This window comes from Abramis brama, assembly GCF_963993115.1.
Source record: "Abramis brama genome assembly, chromosome: 16".
In the NCBI taxonomy this organism is placed as follows: domain Eukaryota; kingdom Metazoa; phylum Chordata; class Actinopteri; order Cypriniformes; family Leuciscidae; genus Abramis; species Abramis brama.
In genome coordinates, this window is record NC_139978.1 from 25730039 (window position 1) to 25753175 (window position 23137).

General features: G+C 36.1%; 3 protein-coding genes across 4 annotated transcripts; 1 reads left to right on the forward strand and 2 right to left on the reverse strand.

The window, feature by feature from the left end:
* The first annotated feature begins 1037 nt into the window (after positions 1 to 1037).
* Positions 1038 to 12774, forward strand: gls2a (glutaminase 2a (liver, mitochondrial)). Its single transcript, XM_084138689.1, has 18 exons — positions 1038 to 1392; positions 1530 to 1617; positions 3684 to 3805; positions 4319 to 4448; positions 4553 to 4632; positions 5543 to 5706; positions 6134 to 6192; positions 8632 to 8664; positions 8759 to 8817; positions 8939 to 9005; positions 9180 to 9230; positions 9339 to 9515; positions 9769 to 9900; positions 9983 to 10075; positions 10167 to 10228; positions 10314 to 10390; positions 11100 to 11163; positions 11248 to 12774. Exons 1-18 carry the CDS (start codon positions 1199 to 1201, stop codon positions 11495 to 11497), a joined length of 1902 nt encoding a protein of 633 aa, XP_083994815.1. The 5' UTR covers positions 1038 to 1198; the 3' UTR covers positions 11498 to 12774.
* On the reverse strand, positions 12773 to 14897 carry spryd4 (SPRY domain containing 4). Its single transcript, XM_084138691.1, has 2 exons — positions 14711 to 14897; positions 12773 to 13578 (listed from the first exon to the last, which is right to left on the reverse strand). The coding sequence occupies exons 1-2, from the start codon at positions 14838 to 14840 to the stop codon at positions 13037 to 13039; spliced, it is 672 nt and encodes a 223-aa protein (XP_083994817.1). The 5' UTR covers positions 14841 to 14897; the 3' UTR covers positions 12773 to 13036.
* Positions 14898 to 15180: 283 nt separating this feature from the next.
* porcn (porcupine O-acyltransferase) lies at positions 15181 to 23012 on the reverse strand. 2 transcript variants are annotated; one of them, XM_084138862.1, is made up of 16 exons: positions 22917 to 22966; positions 22571 to 22633; positions 22091 to 22236; positions 21481 to 21673; positions 19848 to 19891; positions 19545 to 19726; positions 19276 to 19406; positions 19082 to 19099; positions 18862 to 18876; positions 18638 to 18763; positions 17771 to 17871; positions 17481 to 17557; positions 17338 to 17401; positions 17012 to 17097; positions 16490 to 16600; positions 15181 to 16397 (listed from the first exon to the last, which is right to left on the reverse strand). In XM_084138862.1, the coding sequence occupies exons 3-16, from the start codon at positions 22224 to 22226 to the stop codon at positions 16296 to 16298; spliced, it is 1386 nt and encodes a 461-aa protein (XP_083994988.1). In that variant the 5' UTR covers positions 22227 to 22236; positions 22571 to 22633; positions 22917 to 22966; the 3' UTR covers positions 15181 to 16295. The 2 variants fall into 2 exon arrangements, with proteins under 2 accessions (XP_083994988.1, XP_083994989.1); XM_084138863.1 differs by lacking the exon at positions 22571 to 22633 and having other exon boundaries at positions 22917 to 23012.
* Positions 23013 to 23137: the final 125 nt, after the last annotated feature.

Genomic DNA, 23137 nt, shown 5'->3' on the forward strand with positions numbered 1-23137 from the left:
AATACACAAGGACTAATGACAAGACAAAGGACACCTGTGCACAATGAAACAATGAACAAATGACAAATGACAACAGAACATATGGCAGGATCGCATGACTAAAACAGGGGATCACATCAAATCAACATATTAGAATGATTTCTATAGGAAACAAGAACATAAAACAAAAACAAAACGTGACAGATGCAAAGCTGAATTTTCATCAGCCATTTCTCCAGTCTTCAGTGTCACATGATCCTTTAGAAATCATTCTAATATGCTGATTTGATATTCAGTTATCATCAATGTTGGAAACAGTTATGCTGCCTAATATTTTTTGGAACCTGTGATACTTTTTTCAGGATTCACTGATGAATAAAAAGTTAAAAAGAACAGCATTTTAAACTATATTCAAACAGGAAAGCATTATTTTAAATTGTAATAATATTTCACAATATTACTGTTTTTTCTGTATTTTTGATCAAAGGCTTGATGAGCATAAGAGACTTCTTTCAAAAACATTAAAAATAGTAATGTTTCCAAACTTTTGTACGGTACTATGTGTGTGTGTGTGTGTGTGTGTGTGTGTGTATTGTAAATATCAATGTAATATCTAATATTGCATTTATTTCTACAATTTGAATAACTGAATGGTAACTGAATGTGAATCAATCAGTTATTAATTCAAAATGTTTTGCCACTGGTCACAATTGTTTACATGTATTGTGATCATGTGATTTATGTGAATAAGACCTTTATAGATCCTTTATATAGCTACCTCTTTACACTTCAAGCTCAAAAGTAAACTTTCGTCACAAATATTATCGGTGGGATTCAATGGGTTAATATTTATTTCTGATTTTGTGCCTTCTGATTAAGTGGCAAAATGTCCATGCTCAGAAAGTATGTCCTTTGTACAGTTCTACTATTGAGCCATCTACATGTGTTCTGGCATCCACCAATGATCTATCTCTTTTTTTGCCCCACCGCCACAGCCGCCAGGAGGCGTGTCCTCCTCACCTGCGTATGATATGATCCCTCGGTTACCGGCTAATTTTGTCAACAGAAGTCACTACCTTACCTCGTGGGACGATCAGGCACTTGGAATCCAATAGAAAGCACGCGATACATAAGAATACGAGACACACGTTGTTTATTCAGACTATTTTACAGCTGTTATAGGTCGTTGGTTTAGAAGTAAAACATTTCTGGATAGATTATGCATGGTGTTAAAACCCTACTGGCGTCTAGAGCTGGTGTTTTGCTCATAAGGAATGGTGGAAAATGGGAGAGAGTTGCGGGAAGTTTGGAAAGAAGACACTCACCTGCTCGGCTGTTGCACACGAGCGCATCACCGGGCCAGCATCCTCGCCATCAGCACGTGATCGCAGAGACGGACGCCGGCACGTGCAGGTAAATCCTCGGAGAGGCGTAGAGAAAATATAAAGTCCTTTTAAGAATTGATTAAATTGATTAATGAAATTAATTGTATTATGCATTGTATTTTGGTAAAACATGTTGTTTTCTAATTTGTCTTGTGTTTTGAGCAGTAAGAAGGTGGTTGCTGGGTTGGAGGACTTGTTGTTCTACACAATCACCCAGGGAAAAGAGAAACTCTCAGTGGCACGTTTCCTGACAGTGAGTTTCTCTAGAGTCACAGTGCTGATGACATCATGCGTGTGTGTGACTTAGTCAGCATGTACTGCTGTGGCTATCTGTCAAACCAAATGGAATAAAATGCATGCTATAAACATCATGTACACTCATGCTCTCTATTTTGTTTAGTATGATTAAAATAAGACACTTTTATTCTTACACAGGTTATAATCATAAATCTTTGGTGTTATATAATAGTAGACGTCATGTTTGTGCCAGGTGTCTGGGCTACATTAAAGCCCATAATAAATATATCTATTCCCAGACACATGTGGATCCATATTTGGATGTTTGAGTTTATACTAAAGTAGGAATACATAAAATTATGGACTGTTTTAACCAAGGTAACACATTAAATTTCCAGGCATAGTGCTGCACCTTCTTGTGAGTGTGTTTGTGTGTGTGCTTCAGTGCACATGCCACCCAGAAATAGATAGCTATTAAAGTGTCTGCTATAATTTATATGCATGGGGTTGTTTTGTCTATATATGATGGTCATCTCCACCAGCTGCAGTCTAACAACTCAGATGCCATATACTATTGAATGAAGATAACATGTTCCTACCAAATGACTGATGGTAAACTCTTTCATTTGACTTGTGTAAACACTGTTGCACAGTACCACAGTACCATAGCACCTTAATATTTTAGTCTTTGATTGAATCTATTTACTGTCTTAATGTATGTTCCTGTGCTTATTGTAAACAATTCATCCATGTTCCAAAAAACTTGCCTTCGTAATTTTTTTAATGAAAATGTAAGATCTTGCTCCGGCTTTGAAAGACTTTCTTTTTCTGACACCTGTCATATAGCCTAGAGACCACTTTTTACGATCCATTAGACTCCTAATGGATCAAATCAAGCCCCACTTTCTTCTCATAATTTCCTGTTTCACTCGCAAATACACTACCGATCTAAAGGTTAGGCTCAGTAAGAATTTAGGTTGCACTTTATTTTACAGTACGTGCACTATACATTTACTTACAGTTTACTTACCTAAGAAAGTACTGGGTAATATAAGGCAACTACATGAGTTAAGGGTAGGTTTAGGGGTAGGTTCAGGGTTAGTACCTAGTTATTACCCAGTACAAAAAACAAAAAAATTATTTCACAGTTTGCGTTCTCGAGCCACCAGGCACTGTTGTTGTGCATGTGAATCGATCAAAACTAATTTTAGCTGGACAATAACTTTATTCTAGAGCTGCTGTAAAGCCAAAACAATCTCTGTTACTTTAATTTCCTATTATCACTGTAAAGCTGCTTTGAAACAGTCTATATTGTTAAAAGCACTATATAAATGAAGGTGACTTGACTTGACATAGTTATGAACATGGGAAACAGGACTGTAAACTAAAGTGCTGCCAGAATTTTTAATGTTTTTGAAAGTAGTCTCTTATTATTACTATATAAAATAACTGTTTTCATATGCATTCAAATTTAGTTTATTCCTTTGAGGGCGAAGCTGAATTTTCCGCAGCCATTACTCCAGTCTTCATCATTCTAATATGCTGATTTACATTTATTCATTTAGCTGACGCTTTTATCCAAAGCGACTTACAATTGCTATATATGTCAGAGGTCGCACACCTCTGGAGCAACTAGGGGTTAAGTGTCTTGCTCAGGGACACATTGGTGTCTCACAGTGGATTCGAACCCGGGTCTTTCACACCAAAGGCATGTGTCTTATCCATTGCGCCACCACCAACCTTTTTTTGCTGCTCAAGTTTCTCATTATTATCAATGTAAACCTGATATATTTTCTTTGATTCTTCGGTGAATGGAACGTTTAAAAGAACAGAATTTATTTTAAATAAAATTTAAATTTAATTCATACCTGCTAAATAACAGTAGTGTAAATCAACTGGGTTGTGAACTCTGTTTCAAGCTGACATTAAATGTCTCTATATAACTTATTTTATGCTCCTGAACTGGTACTGTAGTTCATCACATACATTTGTGCTAAAATTTTCAAGCAATCATTTTTCACTGAACTGTGTTTTGACAATGAATTATCCCAGTATTAAAATACATATTGTTGAATTTCTTAGGCACTCAAAAGCACAGGCTTGCTGACCTCTGACCCCCGTTTGAGAGACTGCATGCGACAGATCCATCAAGCTGTCCAAGAGTCTGTTGGAATGACAATGATGGACCAGGAACTGTTCAGAAAGTGGGTAGAAAATTGACTCAGCAATGCAAAGAGTGAGAGAATATGTGTTCATATGTGTTTTTAGTGATTTATCATCACTTACAGTTTACCGCCTACAGCTGTTGTAAATCATGCCCCTTACGGGTAAATGATAGCTCAAATTTCTTGGAAGGCTGGAAATATAAGCAGTTGATTCATCATGCCCACATATCATCACATGCAAATGCTTCACCTGACTTTCTGCTCCCCAACAGAGATAAATACAACACTCCACCTGTTGTATTTGTATGTATTGTGTGTATATGCTTCCTGCTGGAGCGTGTGTGGAGCTAAGCTATGTTAAGCAGTGATAATGTGTTTGTTAGTCCTCTGAGGCACAGCTTATGTTTCTTTTGAACCGATTCCGTCGGTGTTAATAAACATGGATCAAATATCATTTTCAGCCATGTACAACTCTCTTAGCACATTACTGATCACAGGTGGCCATTAAGTCACAGTTGTGTCACATTGGCATATGTGTGTTTCTGTTTCTAGATGCGTTGGCAGTAACATAGTCCTCCTGACTCAAGCCTTCCAAAGGAAGTTCATCATTCCAGACTTTGAGGCCTTTACCTCCCTCATAAACCATTTGTATTATAACGTACAGGCTCAGCAAGGAGGGAAAGTAAGACATTGATTTTCCTTATCGCTGTTTCTGAATCACCTTGTCTTTTGAAAACACATTTATTTACTTCTAATCTCTATTTGTCCCTGTGCGTGTTTGCTCAGGTAGCAGACTACATCCCTCAGTTGGCTAAGTTCAGTCCACACCTCTGGGGAGTTTCTCTGTGCACAGTGGATGGTCAGAGGTAAAATATACTATCTTCAAACTTTCTTTATTCACATCTGTGTGATGAAAGTAACTTTTTGCAGCATCTGTAAAACAATTGAAGCATTTGCAAACAATTGACCACATTTTCTGACCAGAAATACACTACGTTCAAAGCTTGGGGTGCTAAGGGGGTGGGGAGGATTTAAAAAAAAAAATTAAATTGATCAAAATTGATTTTCTTTTGAATTTTCTATTCATCAAAAAGTCCTAAAATAAAATTAATTAAATGAAAATATTGTCAACATTGATAATAAGAAAGGTTTCTTGAGCACCAAATCTGCATATTAGAATTATTTCGGAACGACTGGAGTAATGGCTGCTGGAAATTCAGCTGGAATAAATTAATTTTTTAAATATATTAAAATAGAGCCATTATTTTAACTTGTAGTAATATTGTTACTGTTTTTACTGTATTTTTAATTTTTATATATTTTAAATACATGCAGCCTTAATGAGCATGAGACTACTTTCAAAAACCTTCTTTCAAAATCAACCATTACCTTTTGAATGGTATTGTATTTCAAAATAAGTGTACAATAATTTTCTTGTAAATATTTCTAAAATACAATATTGTAAATATTGTCTCAACAACAATATCATTTTTTATATATTTTGTCAACGGTTTTGATCTTTGAATCATTGACATCACTTCTCACTATCAGACTCATCAGATTATCATTCTTACAGTTTGATTTAATGTGTTATGGTGGCCAAGAACTTTATTAATCCATAATAAAGTTCTTGGCCACCTGGCAAATCCAAATTTCACTCACATCACATGCTTTCTGGTTAATTCTGGATCTTGAATAATAGCAATTCTGTCTTTTTTTTCTCTTCTTATCCCTCTCTCACTATATCTTTCATTTGATCTCTTCCTCTTTACATAGGCATGCTATAGGGGACACGAATATGCCATTTTGTCTGCAGTCATGTGTGAAGCCTCTGGAGTATGCGCTGGCCGTGCATGAGGCTGGCACTGAACATGTGCACAAATATGTGGGGAAAGAACCTAGTGGCCTCAAGTTCAACAAACTCTTTTTAGATGAAGAGGGTGAGAAACCATCTCAATCTATCTTATTTCTCTATTTGTTGGTGCCACACAAAGTGGTCTCAAATAGTATTTGGACATTTAAAGTGAGACATTGTCAGTATACTTGTATTTTATTAATCTTTCTTTTTAATTTCCCTGGAAGAAACTCCAGAGGTTCAAAATCAATGGCATGACTCTAAATTAGTGATCTCAAAGGCTAATTGTGTTCTATTGCAAAATGAAGTCTGGGAACAAGTGGAAGCTTTAAAACAGTTGTCAGTTATCAGACGTCCTTTCAGTATAAACCTTATCAATGGATTTCCTCACCTCTGAGGAACATTGCATCTGCAGTCATTACTGGAGCTTTACTGAATCCTTCCCAGCCAACATGATGCTCCCTTGACATTAAGACTTGATCATTTATAAATTTTTTTGGGGGGTTTCCCAGATAAACCTCATAATCCCATGGTGAATGCAGGAGCCATTGTAATCAGCTCTCTCATTAAGGTAAGATGCTATTTTTGTAAATTTTTAGTTCACTGTTGATATACAGTCATCATAATAATACCACAAGTACAAACTCAAAATTAAATTTGTTGGTTTATTTTATTTTTGTCCCAGCCTTTACGGGGACACCCTTTAATCCTAACCTTAAAGAGTAACTTTAAATTAAGCAGCATTGCATGTTATTGATATTAAACAGTAAAATTATTACTGTGACAGGCAAAGTGCTTTTATTGGGACAAAATTATGTTTCTGTCCTTTCCTTTTGACCTGATTTTAAATAGCTGACAAGGTGTGTGTTTGTGTGTATGGTGGTAGTGGGTGGTCCAATGAGGAATCACATAATAAGCTCTGCTAGTGGTCAAGAGGTGTGTCTAAACAGCCAATCAGAAGATGTGCTGAGAAATACGCCTTTCAGTGTGTTTAAAAGGGCTGCTATGAAAGAGTAAAAGGTTTCAGTGGTTTAACTGATAAAAATAAAAAAAACCTAACTGCATGTATAATTAAGGGACTCCTTACTTGTAGTATAAGTTTCTAATTTGACCTATGCTCTTAAATATGTTACACAACCTCACGGAGCACAGACACACTGGAGTACATTTTAAGATGAAGACATCTAACAGCTGTGATCGCATTACACTGACCTTCTGGACTCCCTCGTGGAACTGGTCATCTTAACGTCACACCTTAGGACATATGAAACCCAATATGTGTACCACTGTACCACATGTTCAGTTACGTTTATGGATTTTTATAGGATGATCATATCATGCCACATTTTCTTTGCTGCATGTCTGTGCACACTGCCACCAAGTGTCTAAATACAGCACTGTATTACTGTTTGCAGAGGGATCTTTGGACCAATCCCAAAACAAACCGTCACTGGAACCACTGTTAGCTATTTTTTTGCTGGCAAACAGAAACTAATATTATTTATACAATTGATTTTGAGCCCATTTGACTAAATGTGAAGAATTAGTGGACAGTCTGAATGTTGAATGTGTTGTGTGTTTCACATCTGACTCTTTCCTTTTGGATCTTTCTGATTGTGTTTGTACTTAGATGTTTTGTTGTCTTGAAGATAAGTAGCATTAGCTATGGGTTAGCCCTCAGAAATTTCTAAGCTTTTTGAAATGTATTTATGAATAAAATAAGCCATTATATATAGACTAAACATATCACAAGGATTTAAGTTTATTGGCTTGATGAATCACAAAACTTGTGTAGTCATTTAGAAGCAACTTGTTAGCAACTTACATTTTAAAGAACACAATAGTTTAAAAATTCACATTTGAGGTATAACTATGTAATTTATATTGTTGAACATTATTTGAAAGTCCTTTCAAGTAATATTATTCATAAATAAAATAAGTGATTAGCCTTTTGTGCAAATTAGCCTTCCAGGTTAGCCTTCTATTACTGCTTTTAGTATCAGTTTTATTGGCTTGACTACACTTGTGAAAAAGAAGTGTGCTTAATTCTATTGAATGTGCACTTGTAGTAAACTTCAAATCTTAAAAGTATACTTTTAAAGAACTGCATTTGCAGATATAATAATATTAAGGAAATAAAAGGCCACTTAAGTGTGAGAGTGCACTTTAATGACTGTTTATTAACACATTTAAGGACAGTTTAAATAGTACAATTTATATTATTATGTTTTAATAATATTTTGTCATGCTTTAAAGAAGTACACTATTGTACTAAAGCACATGTAATGTACTTGATTTAAATTTTAACTGTAGTGCTATTTGATATAACATTTAAATGTACTAAATTGCAACTTCAAAAGAAATTTCATTAAAGTATATTTTAGTTTACAGAACTAGTACATTTGACAGAACATAATTTCAAGAGTTGGTTCACCCCAAAATGAAAATTCTATCATGAATTTCTCACCCTCATGTCGTTCCAAACCCGCAAGACTTTCGTTCATCATCAGAACACAAATGAAGATCTTTTTAATGAAATCTGAGAGATTTCTGTCCCTCCATTGACAGTCTATGCAACTACCACTTTCCACCCGAGAAAGGTAGTAAAGACATCATTAAAGTAATCCATGTGACTCCAGTGGTTTAACCTCAATTTTATGAAGCGACGCAAGTACTTTGCGCAAAAAAAACTAATTTACCACTTTATTTACTAATTATTCATCTCCAACACACATTCACTAGACTAGAGCACTACAATGCAATTTTGCATGTTGTGTTGTTTGCGCAAGAGCAGTCCTTGTCACGTGAAAGTGCTTTACAGATTAAAGGGATAGTTCGCCCCAAAATTTAAATTTTGTCATCATTTACTCGCCCTCAAGTTGTTCCAAATCTGTATAAGTTTCTTTCTTCTGTTGAACACAAAACAAAATATTTTTAAGAATGTTGGTAACCAGACAGTTGACAGTAGCCTTTTCTTACTTATTTTCTCTCTTTTTTGTCTCTATTACAGCCTGGTTCCAACAAGGCAGAGAAGTTTGACTTTGTGAGTACACTGCAACATCTCCACCATGTGAAATATCCCAGGTTTTTAATTTTATCTCACTTGTTCTAAAAATTTATTTCTGTTTGTCGGTCAGATGATGGATTATCTGAAGAGAATGACTGGCAGAGAATATGTTGGGTTCAGTAATGCCACGTGAGTTTTTAATATAACTCTTTTATTTGTATCAAATCACACTCTCCTAGAGGTGAACCTAGTTGTTATGTAATTTTTACTGGTTTATTGGTGAATGATAACATTTTCTTGCTTTTTATAGTTTCCAGTCAGAGAAAGAGACCGGTGACAGGAACTATGCAATTGGCTATTATCTCAAAGAAAAAAAAGTGAGGGTTTTTTTTTTGGTTATTGTCTTTTTTATAAGCCTAATGATTTTATAAGCCTCACGAGGCGTTAAACGTCGGCGAAAATCGTGCGCGAAATTCGTCCCGGTGTGAACAGGCCTTAATGATGGGATTTGTCAGCCTTTCTCACCTGCTGCTCTGCTCTTTTTCCTGTAGTGTTTTCCCAGTGGAGTTGACATGATGGCAGCCCTTGACTTCTACTTTCAGGTAAATGAACTGTCATTCTGACACATACCAATTGTGTTTAAAAGTAGAACTTGCTATTATTGCTCATGCTAAACACAAAATGTGTTTATGTCATTCTTTCATTTCCAGCTGTGCTCTATTGAGGTGACATGTGAGTCCGGCAGCGTCATGGCAGCCACATTAGCTAATGGAGGGATCTGTCCAATCACAGGCGAGCGTGTGCTCAGTGCCGAGGCCGTCCGAAACACTCTCAGTCTCATGCACTCCTGCGGCATGTACGACTTCTCTGGCCAGTTTGCCTTTCACGTGAGTCACACACACACGGCCAAATGATTGCTTGCAGAATTCCTCAGTGTGATAAAGTACACAGACACAATGGACTTTACAGCTTGACGAAACTATTCAGTTATTTACTTTAAACCTCAGCTAATTACTCAAATAAAATCACTGTTATTAGATGGGGCCATGCTGCAAAAGACGTGAGACGCATGCGCAATGTGTGTTTACATTGAAAAACAGTCAAATGTGTAAACCGGCCCTATGTGTGTCTCTTTCTCAGGTGGGTTTGCCTGCTAAATCTGGGGTGTCTGGTGCCGTGCTGCTCGTAGTTCCTAATATTATGGGAGTAATGTGCTGGTCTCCGCCTCTTGACCGTGTCGGCAATAGCATCCGAGGCATCCACTTCTGCCAGGTACTTTTTCATGATCTCTGCTTTTGTCTCTCTTTCTATATTTTTATTTTTCTCAGAGACCATTAACTTGTTTCTCTTTTAGGAGCTAGTCTCGCTGTTTAACTTCCATAATTATGACAATCTGAGACACTTTGCGAAAAAGTTAGACCCTCGCAGACAAACAGGCCACGAGAGGGTGAGACCACAGACCAAATTTGCCATTTCATTCACACTGTACTAACAAAGCAAATAGTTAATAAGCACTGATTATATTTAATATATTTCAGAACAAGTCTGTGGTGGATCTGATGTTTGCTGCTTACAGTGGTGATGTTTCAGCTCTCAGGAGGTAAAAATCTCTTCTTTTTTTTTAAATATCCCAACATTTTTATGTGAATGGTCATGAGCAACAATGAGCTATGAATTTGTTTCAGAATTGCTCTCTCTGCAGTCAATATGGAATTGACTGACTATGACATCCGTACCGCCCTACATGTGTCCTCATCAGAAGGTAATAAGGCAGTTTTTCTTTATGTATCTCCACTACCATTAAAAAAGTTTATGGTCAGTAAGAATTTTTGACATTAATACTTTTATTCAGCAAGGATGCATTAAATTGATCACAGGTGACGTGACTTTAAATAACTGCTGTTCTTATTCATCAGTGAATCCTGAAAAATATGTATCACAAAAAATATAAAGCAGCACAACTGTTTTCAACATTGATAATAATAAGAAATGATTCTTAAGCACCAAGTCAACATATTTGAATGATGTATGAAGAATCATAAATGCAGCCTTAGTTAGCATAAGAGACGTATTCAAAAAAAATCAACTTCAGCTTTCGATTGAGTTATTTCTAGTCTAACCAGCAACAAATGCATGAAATTTTTACCGTCCCAATCCAAATCACATTCATATGTGGTTGATATATAATGAGTGAATGCATTATCTAAAATACAGTAATGCCTCAAATGCTTGTTTTGTCTCATGTGCCTCATGATTTGATGTCATAATGGAGGTAAAAACAAAAGATTTTCTGTCAGTTGTTGTCTTTTGGCATCGTTCTGATGCTCAAGTCATTATTTAATTCATTACTACTATCATCACTAACAGCGTGAACAGTGAGTCCTAAAATTTGAATTGTGAAATCTGAATTGGGTGTAAATGAAAAACTAATTTATGCATTTATTAATAGGATCCTAAAACTCTGATTTCAGGGCACTTAGATGCGGTCAAGTTTTTAACAGATACCTGCAAAGTCAACCCCAATGCAAAGGACAGGTAAGGCAAAACTCACCTCCCTTGCACTTTTTGTGGTCTGTTTTTGTTTCATTGATTTAAAATGCATGCCAATCTGTTCTTCAGATGGGGGAACACGCCTCTCGATGACGCTATGCAGTTTGGGCACAACGCAGTGGTCAAGGTACTACAGGAGTACCAGAGCATTTACACACACACACTAATGCCAGAGGAGCTCAGCGCTGACACATGTCCCGATTCCACCATTGACGCAGAGGAACTGAATGCTCTTGGAGACGCTGAATGGTTTAGTTTGACTGAGAACTACCACGGGAAATGCCAAACCGCAGTGTCTCGTGACTTCAGGGAAGCATGAGTGTGTGAGATTTATGACAAAGCCTGTGTAAGGACTGAGCAGGTGTGCGCAGGTGTTACAGAGATAGTGCTTCAAACCAAAGCTTTGCTGTATGTAGACATCGGCTAGCTTCTACTGATGGTTTAAGATAAAGTCATTACTGTAGGTTCTCAGCCCTCCATTCAGTCTACTGTGGGATTATGAAACTACCAGGTACTTCCCGGTAATTTCTGGTACGGCTCCTCAAAGACAGTTTGGTTTATTCTTGGACCAATTTAGAAATGTTGAGGCTTCCTAGTTTATCCTTGCAGAAGAATTTTTATGTAAAAGCCTTAACTCAAAGGAAGCCTTAGGAACCAGGGGCCGGATTCACGAAACATTCTTAGGATTAAAATTCTTTAACTGCTATTTTCTTCCTGGTTTCTGACTTTAAACAATATGAATATTTTGTATTCCAAAAATACTTGAGAACAATTTTACGAAAAAAGATAATAGCATTCTTAAGACAAAACTTAAGAATTCATATTCTTGAAAACTGTTCTTAAAAATACTTATAAATAAGGATAAGCTCTAACTTAAATCCCTGAAGATAAGAGGTTTAATGAATTCGAGTTGTTTCAAATATCTAGCATTTCAACACACTAGCTTGAACTTTAGGAACCATCTTTTGAACTTCGAATTTATCTTTACTTATCTTAACTTCTTTCTTAAGAAGATTTTTGTGACTCTGGCCCTGTTACTAAGTACAAGGTTAGTGTAAATTTAGCTGGCTGTCTATCAAAACAAACATGCATGCACATTAAAAATTAGTTTATTTATAAAATAACCATACTGGAAATGTCATTACATCATATTGCCTTGAGTTAAGAGGTTAGGCAGCACTCTTCATAATGTGAACTGTAGCCCAGTTTCTGAGTCATTTTAAGTTATTAATAATTTTTGGCTAAACATTTTGAGTAGGTATTTGTATATTTGTACTATTCTTAAGATGTTGGATTTTTTTATGTTTGTTAATAGACATTTTTGTAAGGTATTTAATGTAATTTAATGTTGTTTTAATGTAGGGCACAAAAGCTCTAACTGAACCCTCTGTGGACTTTGCACACAAGAAATGAATGGTATTTAAAACTTGGTACATGGACAAACTTTATTGCTGGATACAAAACTGGATGTTTTGAAAAAAATAAAGTTCAGATAGTTATAGAAGAGCGTTTGTTCCGAATGAAAGTGAAAAGTGTGAAATGGACAGAATCAGATGACACAATAAAGTATAGAATAAATAAAGAATAACACTAGTGAAGGGTGTCTTTTTATTGAAAAACCTCTCAACACTGTACTAAAGCACAGTCGCAAAATGAGAAATGACTAAGGATATCAAGTATTCATATGTGCATGTACGGATTCATCAGTATTATACCAGCTGAACGGACAAATCTTGTTTAATGGCAGTAAAAAAAAAACAGCTGTGTTCCCACTGAATGTCTATTCATAAGGCCCCTACTTCCTCTTCTCTATCCACTAAGAGGCATGTAGCATCAATGTGTGAATAATGAACAAGAGTCACTGAAGCCCTGGTGGAATCTCCAGTCCAGAGTGTGAGAGTAACTCCCCATCCCAGAGTGCAAAGGCAGGACAGATGGGCGAGCGGAACTGTGTTCTTATCGTATACACCACTTCAGCTTTCTGGGTGTCCACCAGACTGAACCGTCCCGCCTCGTAGTCTAGCAAGAGGCCGACCCGATCAGGTTTCCCCACCAATGGCACCGGGACCTGCTTACCGGTGGTCATGGCAAACCACTTCCTCTGGACAAACGCGAACACCCAGGAACTAGAATTCGTGCCCACACATTCGTCACGTGATGTCGACACCTCGGCCACTCCCACACGGAATTCGTGGGACTTTTTAACCGTGATCTCCCAGTAGTGCCGTCCAGAGTCAATGTGGGTGTCAGCGAGAACCACAGCCCAGTCCCGGAACCGGAGAGGGGTATCCTGCACGAGGGAGGGGTCCACGCCTAGCATTCGATAGATCACACCTGTGTCCTTCTTAAAAAGGTCCAGGCTGCTGTGGGCTGTCCGCTCATCAAGCTTAAACTGCAAATCTATAGAGACATAAATAATCTTTAATATATAAAAAATGTATATATTGTATTATATAAACTACGTTTTGGATATATATACACTGATACCACTGTAATTCCACAGTATTCCTGGAGTACACTGTAAACACTGTACACTGAGCCATGTAAATACCATGTTAAATAAAAGATAATTATTCAGTATCATGGTAAATAACTGCTAAAATATGTACAACAACAACAACAAAATCACTGGTCACTCAGTGGTCCAATGTCTATTTCAGATGATCAGACTGGGAGAAATTATCTATGACCAGCAAACCATTTTAGACTGGTGCAAGATTTTTGTTCCCAAGTACCCATGTATTACACCTCTAAGCTATAGTAGTAATTTTTGTAAGGGTTGCTATTAACAGTGGGAACCTGATATTAGCCAACAAATGTAATTTAAAAAGAAAATAAATACAAATAAAATAACAGATACATTCTGTAAACTGGACTCACGCATTTTCTGTAAAGCTGCTTTGAAATGATGTGTGTTGTGAAAAGCGCTATACAAATAAATGTGAATTGAATGGAATATATTCGGAAAGTTGTATGAAGCAGATAATAGATTCATTAATAATTTCTGCCACAATTAGTAGTAGCAATTGCATGGTATTTTGCAGGTATCATGGTAACTGGTAAGCATAGTAAACTGGGAAAGGTTAAAGGATAAAAGAAAAACGATGAGTACTGATATGAACATAATGTTCCCGTTGTCAGATTATCGAGATCACGATGATAATGATGATGTGGCCAAATCACACTTAAGAAACGGGAACATAATGTCGGACATTTGCACTGTTATTCACAATGACCCGCGTAAATATCGCATTATTATCACGAACATTTATAATTATCTCGTGCCAATCTAATGGAATCTACGCTGAGACACGTGACTATTGCCTACGGTCTAGCACAGAATTTTTTTCCCCTTTTTTTCTTTTAAAGTTAATGCAACGGAACTGATATATATGTTGTGTAATGCATTCCACTATTGATAATTAATAAAAAGGAAATGTTTCACGTGTTATTATTGCCAGAAGTATGACCTCCGGGTTTGACTGGACTTCACACTGAGGTGCGTGGAAATCATTGCATTTAGGCTACTCACTGTTGCCTGCACTGGCAGTAATATACCATCTCCGAGCTGTGAGGGTTTTCCCACGGCCGTGACCGAGCGCAGTCCCCAAAAATCTGCCTGTCAAACGGCAAAAGAGTACCCTTCCCGAGGACATCGCCATGTTGTCCCATTTGTAGTGCGCTTTACCTCTGTTTCTGTCGCAAGGTTGCACTGTCCAAATGCTTGAGCGCTGCTGCCCCCTACTGTAAAGCACACACACACACACACACACACACACACACACACACGCACACAGACAGATAGACACACACACACACACACACACTAGTTTAGCTATAGCAGGCTACTTGTGAGGACCTCCATAGACGTAATGGTTTTTATACTGTATTTAACAGTATATTATATCCCCTGTTTTCCTCATGGGGACCAAAAATTGTCCCCATTTTGTTTTATAAATAAGAGTGGCCTGGCAGTCAAACATACATGAGACAGTAAAAATCATGTAATTTGAACTCTTTATTTATTATTCACTAATAAAAGTATAGGGATTGATTTACAACAGGGTAATTTAATGAAAAATGTGTTGTGTGATGAATGTCTGAACACAATAAATAAAAGAAAATAAGAACATACCTGAATTATTCAGCTAGTAATTATTATTTTTCTGTTTGGCACTAAAATGATATATATAAAAGCAATCAATTATGATGGTGTCAATATTCACTACCAAACAGCAATATTAATAATACACATTAAAATAAATACACAGAAAACAAAAACACACTTTATACTTTTCCTTTTCTAATTTCTTGTTGCCATAAATAATTGACATTTTAAAAAAGGTTAAATATAAGAAATTATCAAACACTACTTACTAATACTGTCTCAGTATTCGAGTGTCTCAAAGGGTTTCAAACTCACCCAGAGACTTACTCACAATTCATACAATAGAAAGGATGTGAACTTTATTATGTTCATTCAGAGCCCTATGAGGATGAAGTAATTTGGCATGTTTGTTGTACATGAGAACCATAATGGACAATCTGATTGTGAATCGCGGAATATGTGCTTTAGTGGAAAAGCATTAGCATTAGTTGATTTTCCATATGGGAATGGCATTAGAACAGTCAGGATGAATAGATGCATACAATATATGCAATACAAAACTTGATTTGAGCAGTTTGACATTAGAGCTTCTGAAAATATCAATGAGAATATTTATGTTATTTTCACACAAACAAGTAATTATCCTAAACCATCAAGCAAAACCTACTACAACTATAAGATTTATTAGTCAGTCATATCAAAATCTTGATCAGTTCATTAATAATGGCTATGAATAATTCAATATTCACAGTTTGTCTGGATTGCTGTGTTAGCTTAGAAAACTTCAGAACATCCTGGTACTTGTAGAGGTCATGGTCATGTCAAATCAATATTAACTACAGCAGTTTTTCCTGGATTTGAGGACTCTGGTCTGCAGTCACGTTCATCCAGAGTTCACAGTGATGTCATCAACGGCCACGACTCCTCTAAGGTAAGCTCGTATAAAATATCCAATCACAGTTATTGCTATCCTCTCCCAATCTCTCTTCGTCTATGTAGGTCTAAGCGTTTATAGAATAAGGCGATACAAGACCCAAAGGCCAAAATTCAACCAGTGGCTTGTCCAGCTGAGCTGCATCCATTTCTGAATGGTGTGGCTGGCCATGCCATCCTGCGGACAAGAGAAAAATATTTTAAACAAATATGAACAATAACCTGCACAGAAAGTAAGGACCATAGGATTTCAGGAGAAGTGGCTTGTACCTCATCAGAATCCATGTCATCTGTACTGGAGCCAAAAATAGAGCCCAGGTATGTAAAATGTAGCACTGCTAACATGCTAAATGTCCCATTAATTAAATATACCCACAATTCCTAGAGAAAAAAATAGGAAATATAAAAAAAGTTACATTTTTAAAGACATAAACTCCAACTTAAGTTTTTACTTGGAATAAAATGTTTCTGTAAAAAAACGTAAACTTCTGGCAGCTGTGGTTGCCAGCATCATACTGTAAAAATACGGCATGTTACTGTTAATGTTTAAACAGCTATATGCTGTTAAATTACACTTTTATACTGCAGCTGACAAAACAATATTTAGCTGTTAATTTCAAAAACAGTAACATACTGTATTTTTTACGGTATGATGCTGGCAACCACAGCTGCCAGTAGTTTACCGTTTTTTTACAGGATTATTTTTTTCAAATTATAACTCTTTTTTTGTGGCTTTTTGCGTTTTCTTTTTTTTAAAGATTGCTTAAATAGCCATAATGACATATACAACACCTTTTTATGTCTGTGTTTGCAGTCAGATAGGCATCTCTTGGAGAGGACGCAAGCATTTAAAATGATTGACAATCTTTTTCTAAGCACTGAAACGCAGAATGAAGGCACAGTCCGTCAAATACACAACCAAAATCCAAGATGAAAAACAACCAATAGTGTGAAGAGCACTTAGAACATTAGAAGATTTAAAATAAGAACATTTAAAACATTTTATAAACTGATTAAAACATTTTATAAAGTTTTTAATTATTGCAATAACTGAAAACAGTGACATGAGCAATAATAAATGTCTATGCTTAAATAATTATACCTGAACAGATACTCACCGTGTTCAATATATGTTATGAAGCCTAGTGTAAATAATACTGCCACAATGTGGAAACTTAGACCCTGTATGCACAGAAATACAGTTTTGCATTTATTGTACTCTTGAGAAATTCAAATTAAAAATAGGCCAAAACGCACTCACATGTAGCAGAGCGCTCGCTGTGTATGTCAAGATAATGGCTGTGAAGCTCCCATATCTGAGAGCTTTCTTAAACACATCTAAAAAAGGAGGAGAAATGAGACTTACCCATATACTTGGAGGTATTCGAAATATAAAATATACAAAAGCCTGCTTTAAATAAAAGCTGGTCATTCTGTTCATTCAAGTCTTTTGGGAGCTAAAATATTTAAATTAATTTCAGAGTGCAATAGAACCAATACAAACATTTTAGAGAAGCCATTAACAAACGAAAAGAAAGAAAAAACACGTACAGGTGTTGAGCCAGCGGGACATGGGCAGGTTCCAGGACGTGACCACTTCAACCATAGACCTGGGAAACTCAACATTAAGTGGCTTTGCTATTGTCATGTCCCTGAAAAGACAGAAATGGAATGACAAAAAGAGAAACTGAGAGAAAGAAAGAAAGGAAGAGCATGAAATATTGATCAATTAAAAGTAAATTATAATCAATTATAATCTTTAAGTGAAATTAATCATTGCAATGTCAGAAATAAACTTTATTATATTTTATTGAAGCTAGGGTAGGCAATGCTTTTCATAAACACTTTTTGTTATATAACTCTCTTCACATCCTGATAGCAATTAAAAATAGAAGTGTTGTAAATATTTTAAAAAATTATATCTTCTGTGGAAGTCTCAGGACCAAAAAATGTTCGGCCAATCATTGCATTCAGTCCAAATGGATAGGATTTATTCATAGGATATATAATAGGATATATTAATATTTATATAGGATATATTAATTAAAAATATCTTGTCATCATATATTGCTAGCCTCTCTGAAATTGCATACCCTAGCTTTAATGGAATAATAATTTTATTATTATTATTAGTAGTAGTAGTAGTAGTAGTAGTAATATATTTTATAAAATGAAACAAAATAATTCCTATTAAATAATCAGACAGTAAGTACAGTTATCTTATGGCCACTGTAATGGCCATCAGTGTCTTGAGAGCCACTGAAACCATACTAAATATAACATCAAGCCTATTTAAATTAGATTACTGTGCATATGAAAAAGAATGAATTTCTCATGGGGTATGTTTGTCACTTTCAGTCCCCTGTTATATTTCTGACACTCATTGGTATTATGTGAATCTGTATAATTTATACAAACCACTTAAGATTGTCCTTCTCTTCTGTGAACCCAGCACCTGCCAGTGTGGTTGTCGTCTCACCAAGGTAACTTACAAAGTAATTACTGAAATGGAAGGACAGGCTGTTCTCATAGGCCTGTAGCCACCTGATGAGGAGAATCACAAAGCTGAAGGTTATCACAGATCAGAGAGAAAACCACAGAGACTGTTGGGTTTTAACATTAAGGGCTTGTGCATTTCTTACCTTTTAATAGAGCCTCTGCATTGAAATATAAAATGAAATTCATTATTAAACACAATCCAAAATGCCTAGTTTATTAATGGACAGAATTCTCTAACCATCATTTTAATTCATATTCAAGTAAATTTCACTGATGTATGCATGTTTTATGCTTATATTAATTTGTCTTTATTCCCCATGATCAGATTTTATAAATGTATTAATAATATAAGTAGGACAATACCTCATCTTTCGCTTCTTGCTAAGGAAAAATATGAAAACAGATCAGTCAAATATTAAAAACCTTCACTGAGCCACAGATAGCAACACAAAAATTAACATTAACATGTTTGATGTTTGAAGAATCCATCCATACTTTACACCTTATTGCTCACTGAATAAACTATACAGTATTCCTCAACTCAAATTTATACTCACTTGCGGAGCAGCTTGTCTCCAAAGACTGGGATGAAATAGGGAAAGAGATAGGGAGCAATGCAGTTGGAAATGACCAGACAGATCTGGCTCTTTACACAGCTGAAGATTGACTTCATAAACCAGGAGGCACTCTGTGGAAAAGATCAGATAGATGCTCTAAAGTGCTGATGGAAAGCTCTCATACATCTTAAATTTAATTCTAATACATTTCATTTACATCTTTAATTCTAAATTGCATTAGAACGAAAGCTGGCAAATTTGAGACTCACAAGTTTTCGACTCTCTACCGCATCCATGTAGCTGCTGAAACTGATCCAAGGCCCAAAGATGACGGTCCCCACAAAGTAAATGTAGCCCATGAACTCCACTGGAGAGGGAACTTTCTCCACTATGCCTTTGTCCAAGTCAAAGGCAAGAGAAACTGCCTTCATGGCCACTACCATCTGGGAACCTGGATGACCACAACAACAATTTCATTTTAAATTTAGTCAAAATTCAGTACAGTAAATATTTACCATCCTGATCTAATAGTCACTGTAGTCAGATAACAAAACAACAACAAAAATACTGACCTCTCATTTTATGCCAGGTTGTTGTATCCATCATATGCAACTCTCTGAAACAGAAAGAACAGAATCTTACCACTGTATCTCTAACTCTGGGGAATATATATATATATATATATATATATATATATATATATATATATATATATATATATATATATATATATATATATATGTATATATTAGTATATATTAGTTTTGATCAGGATTATTGGCACCCATGGTAAATAAGATAAAAAATGGCTGTAAAAAATACATTTGCATTGTTTATCCTTTTTGTCTTTCAAATAAATGTTGAAGGAAAATAATTGAAAGTGGGGGGGAAATCACATTGTGAAATAAATGTTTTTCTCCAAAACACGTTGGCCACAATTATTGGCACCCCTATATTTTCTTATGAGTAAAATATCTCTGAAGTATATTGACATTAATATTTAATTTTTAGCACACCAGGGTGACTAGGAACATGAAATTGTCTTGCTATGACTTCTTGTTTCACAGGAGTATAAATAGGAGGAAACACAAAGCCAAATTCCCTTAATCATCCATCACAATGAATTAAACCAAAGAATATAGTTCTGATGTGCTGCGAAAGATTGTTGAGCTTCACAAAATAGAAAGTGGCTGTCATAAAATCCCCTCAAAATAATTGAAAATCCCCATTTCCCCCATCAGGTCAATAATTTAGGAGTTCCAATAAACTTAAGATGTCACAAATCATCAAAGAGGACATGGACATGTGTCTATATTGTCTTAATGCATGAGGTGGAAAGTTTGAGAGGCCAAAGACTCTCCAAGGATTACACATGGAGAATTGCAGAGTTTAGGTGGGTCTTGGGGTCAGAAAGCCAAAAACAAAATCAAACAACCCCTACATCACCACATGTTGTTTGCAAGGATTTCAAGAAAAATCCTCCTCGCTCATCCAAAAACAAACTCCAGCATATTTAGTTGTCAGACACGACTGGAACTTCAAAAGGGCCTGGATTCTACGGTCAGATGAAACTAAAAAAAAAAGCTTTTTGACAGCAAACCCACCAGATGGGTTTGGTACAAACAGGGATACCCCATGTCCATGGTTAAATGTACTGCTGGATCTTTAATGTTGTCTGCCTATTTTTGTTGGAGGTCCTGGAATTCTTGTTCAGATACATGGTACCATGGATTCTAGCAAATACCAACAGATAAAAAATCTAAACCTGACTGAGCACAAAATGAAGCTTCTGCTTCGGTCTCTGATCTCTTGTCTGGTGTTCTCCAAACTCATCAGGCATTATAGTAGAAAACTCAGAGCTGTTATCTTGGCAAAAGTAGGTTGCAAAAAGTATTTAATAAAAGGGTGCCAATAATTATGGCCAACATGTTTTGGAGAAAAAGATTTTTGAATGGCAGTGTACAAAAAAAACACTATATCCAATAAAAAAATAAAAAATAAAAAAAAATAAAAAAAAAAATATATATATATATATATATATATATATATTTATCTCAGTATTTAGTGTTTAAATCCTTCAGCCTAATTATTCATCTCCTCATCTTAACTATTTCCACTGTAATCAGATATACAGTACACATTGACTACATTGTAAATACTATGTATAAAAATGACGAAACAGAAGAGTGTGAGAGGAAGACAAACCCCAGAAGAAGGTAGATGAGGATAGTGATGGACAGGAAGGGTCCGCGGCTGCTTGAATGACGACACAGGAAGAGGATAAGGTAGCAGAGGAGGCTGAGAAGCACCACCCAAACCATGTGCAGCTCGAAGAACAGGTAGAGAGTGTAAAAACCGCCCGCCACCGTACTCAGGTGTTTCAAGAAAGAGGGCAGACCTGAGAGAGAGGAAACAGCTTTAAAAAATCTATTTTTAACATAACATAATTTAATTTTTTAAATATGACAATTCTGTCATTATTTATTTCCTGTCATGTATTTTGAAACATTCTTCTTTCCATGGAACACAAAAGAAGTTATTTATAGTAGAAGTGTTTTATCGCACAATGAAAGTGAATGGGATCGCAGCTGTCAAGCAAGATACAAAGCTATTATATGGCTTCAAAAGTGAATTATAGTGAATTATAGCATTTTTTGTCTTTTTTTGGTGCTTAAAAAACATCTGGCCACTATTCTTCTTCCTTAAATATACAAGTGGCAAGGAAGAGTGAAAGTTAGGTACATGTTTGGATTGACATGAGGGACTATTCTTTTAAGATTCCAATACATGTTGTGTGTTGTATCAACCCTCTTACCCAATCTCCACAGCAGCCTACATACTAGGCAGATGAGTAACAGCTGCCATACTTGTTCTAGACCCTGCTGGACAGTTGGAAGCAAGCAACCGAATCCCAGTTCCTGGAAGAACTCCTGTCTGCTTAGAGCTCCCATTGCTATGACTCTGAGAAAATAATAATACAATCTGAGTTTGTGCCATAAATAATAAGATCAATAATGTCAGGGTATTTGAATATGAGCAATGACAGATGCTTTAAGCTTCAAAGGTAAAGCTAAGATCAAGGCTGAATTGAGGTCAGTGTTTGTAAAATTAATCTCAGGGCTAGGCTAATACTGAATCCAATGCTCAGCTTTTAGAAATAGAAATATATATATTTTTTTATAATTCCATTATAGAAATCTATTCTCATCAGGAAGGGGGGAAACCTTCTAGTTGGTATTCTGAATATATTTGTTATTATGACACCTAAATGTTAAGCCATGCAATAATCTCTTACCTCTGCAAGATGTTAAATACCCTTACACCGCAGTGCAACCAGACCGGACGTACGAGATGCAAGCTATTTGTAAAATCGACATCAGGTGTTATATCCTTTAAATGGGAATGATAATAGCTCAAATGTACAATTCGTTACAGAGCGCGAGAACGGAGGAGGACGATGAGCACTTCACCCCCACTCTCAACTCAGACAGCGATGAACCGCAATAGGAATACGTCTGTAGGTCCCTAAAATGTCAAGTTTTGTACATTCTCTTATATTACATAGTTACATTTAGAATAAAGATGTATCTTTTTCGCCTGGGTTCTAATCTAAATATTGAGAATTGTGTTGGGCTTCTTACAGCACAATCGGTCCAGATGATGCTGGCAATGCGCCTGATGTGGTGGTTGATGGCTGATTCCCATTGATGCTGTCCGTCGTTTATGATTACAGCGTCCCAAAGGGGCCCGACGACCAATCATCTTTCTGAGCATCTGTGGCTGAACCAATCAGAACGAAAAGGCGGGGCTTTAATAGCCTGAGTGCGTGTTTAAATGTATTCAACGTATATTGGGATATAAT

Excerpts from the sequence above, each read along its gene's own strand:
- gls2a (XM_084138689.1), top strand. The coding sequence starts at position 1,199 with ATGCATGGTGTTAAAACCCTACTGGCGTCTAGAGCTGGTGTTTTGCTC. Across the intron at positions 4,449-4,552 it reads AGGCTCAGCAAGGAGGGAAA|GTAGCAGACTACATCCCTCA; the intron begins GTAAGACATTGA and ends GTGTTTGCTCAG. Across the intron at positions 9,006-9,179 it reads ATTATCTCAAAGAAAAAAAA|TGTTTTCCCAGTGGAGTTGA; the intron begins GTGAGGGTTTTT and ends TTTTTCCTGTAG.
- spryd4 (XM_084138691.1), bottom strand. The coding sequence starts at position 14,840 with ATGGCGATGTCCTCGGGAAGGGTACTCTTTTGCCGTTTGACAGGCAGA. Across the intron at positions 13,579-14,710 it reads TACTGCCAGTGCAGGCAACA|ATTTGCAGTTTAAGCTTGAT; the intron begins GTGAGTAGCCTA and ends ATGTCTCTATAG.
- porcn (XM_084138863.1), bottom strand. The coding sequence starts at position 22,226 with ATGGGAGCTCTAAGCAGACAGGAGTTCTTCCAGGAACTGGGATTCGGT. Across the intron at positions 19,892-21,480 it reads CTCATCTACCTTCTTCTGGG|AGAGTTGCATATGATGGATA; the intron begins GTTTGTCTTCCT and ends TTTCTGTTTCAG. Across the intron at positions 19,727-19,847 it reads AACCTGGCATAAAATGAGAG|GTTCCCAGATGGTAGTGGCC; the intron begins GTCAGTATTTTT and ends GTGGTCATCCAG.